Source organism: Lactuca virosa, chromosome 5 (assembly GCF_052849685.1).
Source record: "Lactuca virosa cultivar CGN04683 chromosome 5, Lactuca_virosa_CGN04683_v6, whole genome shotgun sequence".
NCBI classification, from domain to species: Eukaryota; Viridiplantae; Streptophyta; class Magnoliopsida; order Asterales; family Asteraceae; genus Lactuca; species Lactuca virosa.
In genome coordinates, this window is record NC_136430.1 from 196,746,248 (window position 1) to 196,755,445 (window position 9,198).

Consider the following 9,198-nt stretch of genomic DNA (forward strand, 5'->3'; position numbering starts at 1 on the left):
TCATGAGTAGTTTTCCTGAACAAAATTAAAAATATAGACTACATGCATGAACTGAAGAAAAGCTAATACACAATTTTCTATAACCGGCTGTTAATAGTATTATTTCTAATTGTTTCATAAAAACTAACTATTTTAACTTTTTATATAAAAAATATGACAACGAATTTTTAAGTCACTCGAAATTGATAAATGATAATCAGTTGTATTAATTAATAAAACATATAGAAGATGCCAACCTATTTTACCAATAATAAACACCAGCATAATTACAAGAACCAAACCAAAAACAAATTACATCAAACAATCATTAAATGCTTAAATAATATCACTACCAAAGTTGACTATCGTAGCTTTATTTTGACCAAAAACTACGTAAGATGCCTGCCAAAATTAAATAGGTCTTTTACAATAAATAGTTATCAAAAACCAAATCAAAATTTTAAATAAGTTTTAAAAGGTGGACTGTTTTTGTAAAAGATTTGAAAAGTGAAGGGCTAAATTATAAAAGAAATGAAATGCGTTGGTGTTTAGTACACAGTCCAAGTTGCAAGCAGTGGAGTAGCAACGCAATCCAAGCGTCGGTCGCAAGTACGGACACTCTTTTCCCACTTGCATCTCTTCTTCCTTCACGCCCCCCTTTTTAATCAATCCCTAACCATATTCTCTCTCTCTTTCTTCAATCGCACAAATCTAGATTGTTTTCTACTTTTCTCATACTCTTCTCTCTTTCCCTACTTTCCACCTCAAACTTTCAATTCCCACTTGTTCAATCGCAGATCCACACCAAGGTATCACTTCACGTTTTGTTAATTTACCTTTTTCCGATCTAATCTGAGCTGGGATTGTTGTAAATTTACCCAAATCAAATAAGATTAGCTCCACTTGTACTTCACTTGCTTACATTCTGATTTTGATCACTTAAAAATGATAGTTTTTATGTTTTTGTTCTGTTAAAGAACTGTTTGCGAATCATTGCATCTTTTTAGCTTGGTGCAGTGTCTGTTAATGTTAGGTCTTTTCCCTCTTTTTTTCTGGGATACGTGTGGATAGTCTTTTATTAATGTCAAACCTGAAGATTGTAGCCTATTGAAATGGCTTGTGGTCAGTTATGGTATGTGGAGCAGGATTGATGTTATTCATGGCAAACATAGTGTTGTAGGATAAACATATAGCATTCAAAACCCTTACCTTCTACAAATATGTCATTTACTTGGATTATCTTTTGCAGGAGCATAGTTCTCATAAGCTGTTTCCAAAGCTACGTGCCAATCCAGGGCTTACTTTTAATACTTTCTTCATCCTTTCATTCTGCACCTACTGGAAAGCCGTTGTATTTGAATTGTTATGCTTTTGTAGCCTATTTTCACAAGAATGTAAGGGCTATTTTAACTTTTTAGTTTAATTTCTTCCTTATATGATCATTGATGAAGCTTGTCTATCTGACAGATATCTTCATATGGTTGCATGTTGATGGGGTGCACCTAGTGCCTCAGATGAGTTGTAGGAACTTTATTATGCTTTATCACCACAGCAATGGGCATTCTCCTTACAGTTTTTCAGGGGCCATTGCTATTCTACTTTCTATCACTCTGCTTGCTGGTGGAAAGACTCCAATGTCTCACTAGTGATGGTATGTCAATCGATTTATGTACTAAATTTAACATTAGTTTATCTTTTTATCCAATAAGTCATGTCAGAATATCCAATTTCTATTTTCTTTTTGGCTTTTCTAAAGAACCATTCTAATGTTACATTCTATGAGAAGTTGTAAACCTCAACAAAAAGATTTGTGAATCACATGCTAAATCTTATGTCATATCTGTTCAGTTTTTGTTATTGTTAATCATCTCAAGCTTTTTGAAGGTGTTATTGTGAATTGATAACTTCACAAGAACTTGCCTTATATTTGAAATGTAATATTTACTGTATCTTTTCAGGTGAAGCTCTTGTAAACTTCCGAACAAACATTATTAGTTCAGATGGTATGCTTCATCAATGGAGGCCAGAAGATCCTGATCCATGTGAGTGGAAAGGGGTTACATGTGATTTAAAGACCAAAAGAGTTGTATATCTGTAAGATCTCAATACTTCACACTTTATCTTAAATGTATTAAATTAACTACTCTTTTAGGAGAGTTTTCAATAAGCTTTTTGGTGCCACATCATCACCAAGTCAGCAAACTATAAACCTTAACATTTCTTCTATATAACTTTACAGGAATCTTTCCAATCACAAGTTGAGTGGACCCATATCACCAGATATTGGAAGGCTAGATAATTTAAAATTTTTGTAAGTGATCTTTCAAGTTTCAACATTTGTGCTTATTATTTACAAATATAGCATGCAATTAACTACTGATGCTATATATATATATATATATATATATATATATATATAATTATATCATATGATGTAGAGATCTTCATTACAACAACTTTTATGGGGCAATTCCTCCAGAGTTGGGAAATTGTACAGAGCTTCAAGGCTTGTAAGTACAATACTTTAGTATATGAAATAGGAAAAAGGTAATCTTTTATTTTATATTTGTAAAATAATGTTCTTTTATGACAGATTTTTGCAGAATAATTACTTAAGTGGGTTTATTCCTACTGAAATAGGAAATCTTTCGAATCTTCAAACATTGTAAGTTACTTAAATATTGTCCACAATAAATATTTTTTTTTCTTCTTCTTAAAAGTTAAAACTAGGGTTTGTTTGTGTATGTTGCAGGGATGTTTCTAGCAACTCATTGAGTGGAAGTATTCCCACATCACTTGGGAATTTGAGGAGCCTTTTAAATTTGTAAGTATATGCTTATCTTCATGCTTCATTCTTCAGCCCCTTTTGACTTTTTCTAAAACTTTTTTGTATGTTGACTTTTGTGTTCACTCTGTTATATCATGAAGCAATGTCTCCAACAATTTTCTAGCAGGGCCAATCCCATCTGATGGTGTTCTTGACCAATTTGGAACTGCCTCGTGAGTTTTGACTCTCATTTCTTGCTTATATAATTGTGTATATATATGGGATCAATAATAATAATAATATATACAAATTATAGGAGAAAATTGTAATTGTTTGTTGCTTATTTATTTGCAGTTTTCTTGGAAACCGTGGCTTGTGTGGGAAGCATATTAATCAGTTATGCAAAGATGATGATGGAGGTTCAACAGGCTCACAGCCTACAGGTTTTCTTTATAACTTTTGAATTTCAGTCAAACCATTTTTGGTTGACTTTATTTAACCCAACTACCCTTTACCTTAAATTCCAAATTTATAAACAGTCTTGTATCTTTCTTCTAATCTGCTGCATAAAAGTTTCATCCAAATATTAAAGATAACATTTTCATAAAAACTCTACTAAAATTACTTTCTTTATCTACAAAATATTACATAAAAGTTTGTTATTGCGTAAACTAATATCTCGATTATTATGGGATATTGTTGTATTAATCTCTCTTTCTTCTATTCTAAACCGTGTTTGTTAATAACTCAAATTCAATTAGAGGAAAATTAATATATCATTGTTTTTAATTTTTTAATGTGATCATTCATAATAACAGTCATTTGTTGAGTAGGATAAATTAGTCATTTATTCAGATTCAGTCAAAAAAGCCTCTATGTTATCTAGTACACTATCACATTCATTTTCCTTGTTTAAATCAATAAATTACTTACCATTTTATGTTGTTGAATTAATAAATGTATATTTTATAAAAACAGGAAGCCAGAATGTAAAGAAAAACTCTGGGAGGCTACTTATCAGTGCTTCTGCTACTGTGGGTGCATTGCTTCTTGTTGCACTTATGTGTTTCTGGGGTTGTTTTCTTTACAAAAAACTCGGTAAAAATGATGCCAAAGGTCTTGCAGTAGATGTTGGTGGAGGTGAATTTCATTTCTATTTCTATTTCTAATAACAATTAAAGATCATATCATATACTTTCTAATGTTTTTTTTTGATTGGTTGTTCAGGTGCATCGATTGTGATGTTTCATGGAGACTTGCCATACTCTTCAAAAGATATTATAAAAAAGCTGGAAACTTTAAATGAAGAACATGTAATTGGTGCTGGAGGATTTGGAACAGTCTACAAACTATCAATGGATGATGGAAACGTATTTGCATTGAAAAGAATACTAAAATTAAACGAAGGATTTGATCGATTCTTTGAAAGAGAGCTTGAAATTCTTGGAAGCATTAAACACAGATATCTAGTAAATCTAAGAGGATATTGCAACTCTCCAACTTCTAAATTGTTAATATATGATTACTTATCTGGTGGTAGTCTAGATGAAGCTCTACATGGTAACAACTTACAAATTTTCCCTTTTCTTCTTCAATTTCCATTTTCTTGAAATTTTTTTTTTTTTTTTTTTTTTTCTTTTTGCAGAAAAATCTGAGCTTCTAGATTGGGATGCTCGACTTAATGTGATTATGGGAGCTGCAAAAGGATTAGCTTATTTGCATCATGATTGTTCACCTCGAATCATTCACAGAGATATAAAATCAAGTAACATTTTACTTGATGGAAATTTTGAGGCTAGGGTTTCTGATTTTGGACTTGCAAAACTCTTGGAAGATGAAGAATCTCATATCACAACAATTGTAGCTGGAACTTTTGGCTATCTTGCTCCAGGTATTATTATTATTATTATTTTTTTCTTATTAAGTAAAGAAGAAATAAATGAATGAAAATACATTTTGCTATTTTGTAGAGTATATGCAGAGTGGTAGAGCAACAGAGAAGACAGATGTTTATAGTTTTGGGGTGCTTATGCTTGAAGTCATAAGTGGGAAGAGGCCAACCGATGCGTCATTTATTGAGAAAGGCCTTAATATTGTCGGATGGGTAAATGACCTTTTTACCCTTGTAGTTTGAAACTGTTTGGTTTTTTTTTTCTGTGCGAATACATGTGAAATGACGGTTTTACCCTTTGCAGTTGAATTATTTAATAACAGAAGATCGACAACGAGAAATCATCGATACAAACTGTGAAGGAGTGGAATCAGAAACCCTAGATGCTCTTCTTTCAGTGGGGATTCAATGTGTATCTTCAACACCAGAAGAGAGGCCCACAATGCATAGGGTAGTACAAACACTTGAATCTGAAGTCATGACTCCATGTCCTAGTGACTTCTATGATTCTGCTTCTGATTAAAACGGGTCGGGTTTTTATTTGGTTGGGTTTATATTTATTAAGATTCTTTGAGCAGAAGGTAGATTGGTGGTAAGTAAGAAAAGCTTCATCTACAACTACAAGTGTGTATTGTTTTTTTGGAGTAGTAGTCATGGTTGAGTTTCTGGCCCTTGTGATTATATTTTTGGCTTTTTGTTATATTGAAAAAATGCATCGTTTATTGTCGTTGCACCTTTCCCATGTATATTGATGCTAGTTTTAATCGATTTTATGATATTTTTTTTGTACCATATTTTGTTTCTAATCGAATTTTCATTTTTATCCCTTCTATTTTTGTTAATGTTTCGTAGTTTATATTTCTTATTTAACAAATTAATTTTTTAATTAATATTTAATAATATTCATTATTACTCTTCTTGTAAATATATTTATGAGATCGTTTTAATTATACAACTTTTATGATTAAATAATATGTTTCTATCTGTTAGTTTTTAAAATTAATAAAGTTTTAAGGGTTTAACATATAAATTAAAAAAAAAAAAAGAACGCATGTCTTTTCTAAAACTATAACTAAAACCAGAGGTATACAATTGTAATATTACATTTCGTTGTTAGATTGATTGACACACATATATTGACAAGATGATTGAACCTTATCAACATAATCATTGGACCATATATTGGCACACATAATGGAACGATTGAACCTTATCAACATGATGATTGAACCATATATTGGCACACATAATGGAACCCTGATGATGGAACATTATAATGAAAGCCTTTTTAATATTTGGTGATGAGGTTTCAACAGTAAAATGATTGAAAAGTTAAATGTATAATATATATTATTATTATAAGTAGTAGGCGTAAAAATAATTGACAAGTTACTATACATTATAATAGAACCTTTATGTACAACAAAAAATAGAGATAAATGATTAAATACGTCCCTAATCTAAACTATGTTATCCTTTTTAAAACATTTAGTGAAAAAAGAAACTTTATTAAAAATGAATTTGAATTTATAGTGGTACTAAAAATAAAAAATTATTAACATATATTTTTTAAGATTATTAAGATTATTAGCATATATTTTTATTTACATATTTCAAATAAACTTATCGAAATTTAAAAGAATAAAAACATAATGGTGTGTTTCGTAACTTACATCTAGTCTAAAGGGAACAAAATGAAAAACATATATAAACAATAACAAATATGAAAGTGACAAAAGGGTGTGTTTTGTAACATTCAACTAGTTTAAAGGGAACAAAATGAAAAAAAATAAAAATAAATAGAAATTATGAAAGTGACAAGTGTATATGATCGATTGTGCAGTAATGAATTCATTACTCTAATGATTGTTTACTGATTTGAGTTTAATACACGAATTAATTCATGTATATAGGAGAACCCCAAAAAAAATGAAGTTGGAGTTTACTTGGTTGCCTGTGCAATTATATTGCTTATAGAATTTGTTTCTTCTTTCACTGCCTCCACTAAAGAATCCTGCAAAAACTTAAAATTAAAATGTTTAATGTTAAATGAAAAAATAAAAATAAAAATGTAAATATTACCTGTGCAGAAACTAAACGGGAAACTGTCTTTTTGCTTGATTCTTGAAGTTCTCCTGCTATTAAAACTTCATCCAGTATGTAGTACGCCTGCACCAAAGACCAAAATACCCTCGTTAGGTATATAAACTGAAATAAAATAATTTATTTCAGTTATAATAAAAACGAATTATTTAAATATAAATTAAATTGCACCATGAAATTTTCCAAAAACAAAAACTGTTTCACTTTTTCATGGGCATATATTGAGCTAACATACCTTATGAAAATTAAAGATCAAATCCAGCTCACAAACCTAGCCAAAATAAGTTCCAAATTAGTTTCATTTTCCTGATTTTAATAATATATGTTTAATTTAATTTCTACCAAGTTTAGATGACTCACACTTCCAAAGTAACGATCAAGAATCTCAACAAAATGATGAATGATTTCAAGAATCTCCAATTCATTGTCTTCCTGGTTAACACACATACAAAAGTAGAGGCTTGCATATCTGACAAGTAAAAAACACTCAGATTTAAAGTATTATTTCCAATGATAACAGTGAGGAGGGCATTCATATCTTTTGCACAGACAAAAAATTGCAACCTTTGTCTCATTGACATCAGTCCCAGTGTAATACAATTATATACCTTTTATAAACAACTTTAAATCCCTTCCACTCAACAAAATTGCAAAGCTTGGGACCACGTGTGAGAATCATCCCGCTGAGCTCTCTTATAACCTATACAATTTTTTTTTTTTTTTTTTTGTAATTAAAAATCACATAGTTAATAATCTGTGTGTGAAGAGTATGACATAATTTATAAGGAGAATAACATACCTTACTTCGTTCCTTTTGGGAATAGGGTGAATACCATTTTGTCAGTCTAACCTTTCCTTGTCGACTTATTAAGAGAACAAATTGAATCTGCAACAAGAAAATAAGTGTCAACCTAAAATTACCACTTTTTTTATTTTTTATTCTGCTAGGAGGTAGAAGAAGCTCAAGACATTAAAGTAATGGATGAACATCAAACCTTGATATCACATGAACCACAAATACACATTCAATGAGGAGGGGGCATTCCTGCCTTTTGCTCAAACAAAAGACTAGAGCAAGTCCAGAAACACAGTACAACAATCATCCTATACCTATGACAATGGGCTTCACTGAAGTGCATAAGTGTCTAACTAGCATCCACTAGACATGTGGAGTGATCACATCAACATGTACTAAGTAGAACATGATGTAACATCTGTATCTATCTTTTTCTGATATAGTCATTTTACGAATACAGAGATCAGGCTCACTTTGCAACAAAAGAAGAGGCATTGTATTCACATTACAATTTCAGTGCAAAAAACACAATGTCCTCAAGCGTAAACAGACATTTTCATGTATCCCAATCCTGGAGAACTTTGGAAAGTGAAACGAAATCCTCATGAATGGATATCCTTTACAGACCCTAATTCTACAACAACGCTTTGTAAAAACGTAATTATCAAAAAAGAGAAATGTTTGAGTTCTCACCATGGTTGAAACTATCCAATAGAAGCTTCACGTCTGCCGATCAGATCCAACTGAAAAGATGACCGGGGAACACGAAATGACATCAACTATTACAAAAATTAAAGCAGATCACAAGACGAATAGACATGAATATGCAAATCGGAATGGAATTCTATATTAAATTAAGAATGTTCTGCGGATCAAGACGAAGAAAATGAACCTTGGAAAGAGAAAGTGAAGAGCTGGATTTGCTTTTGTTCGTCACCGGTGAAACGGAGAACAGAACCGCCGGGTTGGATTATAAACCGAAAATGTAAAGTTTCAATACAAGCCCCTGTACTTATACTAAACTGACATGATTTTCTTTTCAAGAAAAGTAGTATAAATTTGTTCAGGAATATATAACATAACGGGGTAAATTACACCAATCGTCCCTCATATGCCAGAAAGCGTGTTTAGTCCCTATTTTAAAAAATTAACTCGGACCGTCCCTGAGTTTGTTTTTTATTGCATGCTTAGTCCCTATGGACATGAAATGACTATTTTACCCTTAATAATTTTTTTTCGTTTTCTTCTATTTATGTATCAGTTTAAATTAAAAAAATAAATAAATAAAACAAATACCCCATCCCTCCCCTTATATCGATAGCCACAACCTCCATTAGGCACCACCACTACCTTCAAGATCGACACACCATAAGCATCGCTGGAAACCGCCAACGGCCTCTTTCTATCACCCTTAAATCACAGTACACCACTTCCCTTCTCCCCCATTCTCACCTCCTTCGCAGACCTACATCATTGAACCAAACCACAATCGGCACCTTATACATCCTGCTACTACGTCACCCTCTCCATCTCCGATGACATCATCCATGTGACGATGGAGGCCCTGATCGATCTACACATCTATTAGAAATCGATCAAAACATATGTTAGAAATCATCGATCTCAATACCCTAGCTGATGGAGATCGATGTCGGCGTACAG

The 9,198-nt window shown here is 31.7% G+C and overlaps 2 protein-coding genes across 3 annotated transcripts; one reads left to right on the plus strand and one right to left on the minus strand.

Annotated features, from left to right (window-relative positions):
- Positions 1–566: 566 nt before the first annotated feature.
- On the plus strand, positions 567–5,429 carry LOC145115019 (LRR receptor-like serine/threonine-protein kinase FEI 1). The gene is made up of 15 exons (XM_079051165.1): positions 567–788; positions 1,229–1,373; positions 1,447–1,630; positions 1,938–2,073; positions 2,219–2,290; positions 2,418–2,489; positions 2,573–2,644; positions 2,732–2,803; positions 2,908–2,979; positions 3,101–3,189; positions 3,725–3,886; positions 3,974–4,306; positions 4,392–4,637; positions 4,717–4,850; positions 4,942–5,429. Exons 3-15 carry the CDS (start codon positions 1,534–1,536, stop codon positions 5,158–5,160), a joined length of 1,776 nt encoding a protein of 591 aa, XP_078907291.1. The 5' UTR covers positions 567–788; positions 1,229–1,373; positions 1,447–1,533; the 3' UTR covers positions 5,161–5,429.
- Positions 5,430–6,318: 889 nt separating this feature from the next.
- LOC145115350 (AP-1 complex subunit sigma-2-like) lies at positions 6,319–8,577 on the minus strand. 2 transcript variants are annotated; one of them, XM_079051625.1, is made up of 8 exons: positions 8,429–8,577; positions 8,230–8,279; positions 7,540–7,626; positions 7,349–7,440; positions 7,101–7,209; positions 6,976–7,011; positions 6,720–6,806; positions 6,319–6,651 (listed from the first exon to the last, which is right to left on the minus strand). In XM_079051625.1, the coding sequence occupies exons 2-8, from the start codon at positions 8,230–8,232 to the stop codon at positions 6,580–6,582; spliced, it is 486 nt and encodes a 161-aa protein (XP_078907751.1). In that variant the 5' UTR covers positions 8,233–8,279; positions 8,429–8,577; the 3' UTR covers positions 6,319–6,579. The 2 variants fall into 2 exon arrangements, with proteins under 2 accessions (XP_078907751.1, XP_078907750.1); XM_079051624.1 differs by having other exon boundaries at positions 8,230–8,315.
- Positions 8,578–9,198: the final 621 nt, after the last annotated feature.

Excerpts from the sequence above, each read along its gene's own strand:
- LOC145115019 (XM_079051165.1), top strand. The coding sequence starts at position 1,534 with ATGGGCATTCTCCTTACAGTTTTTCAGGGGCCATTGCTATTCTACTTT. Across the intron at positions 4,307-4,391 it reads TCTAGATGAAGCTCTACATG|AAAAATCTGAGCTTCTAGAT; the intron begins GTAACAACTTAC and ends TTCTTTTTGCAG. Across the intron at positions 4,851-4,941 it reads GCCTTAATATTGTCGGATGG|TTGAATTATTTAATAACAGA; the intron begins GTAAATGACCTT and ends TACCCTTTGCAG.
- LOC145115350 (XM_079051625.1), bottom strand. Across the intron at positions 7,441-7,539 it reads CCCAAAAGGAACGAAGTAAG|GTTATAAGAGAGCTCAGCGG; the intron begins GTATGTTATTCT and ends AAAATTGTATAG. Across the intron at positions 6,807-6,975 it reads TGATCTTTAATTTTCATAAG|GCGTACTACATACTGGATGA; the intron begins GTATGTTAGCTC and ends TCTTTGGTGCAG.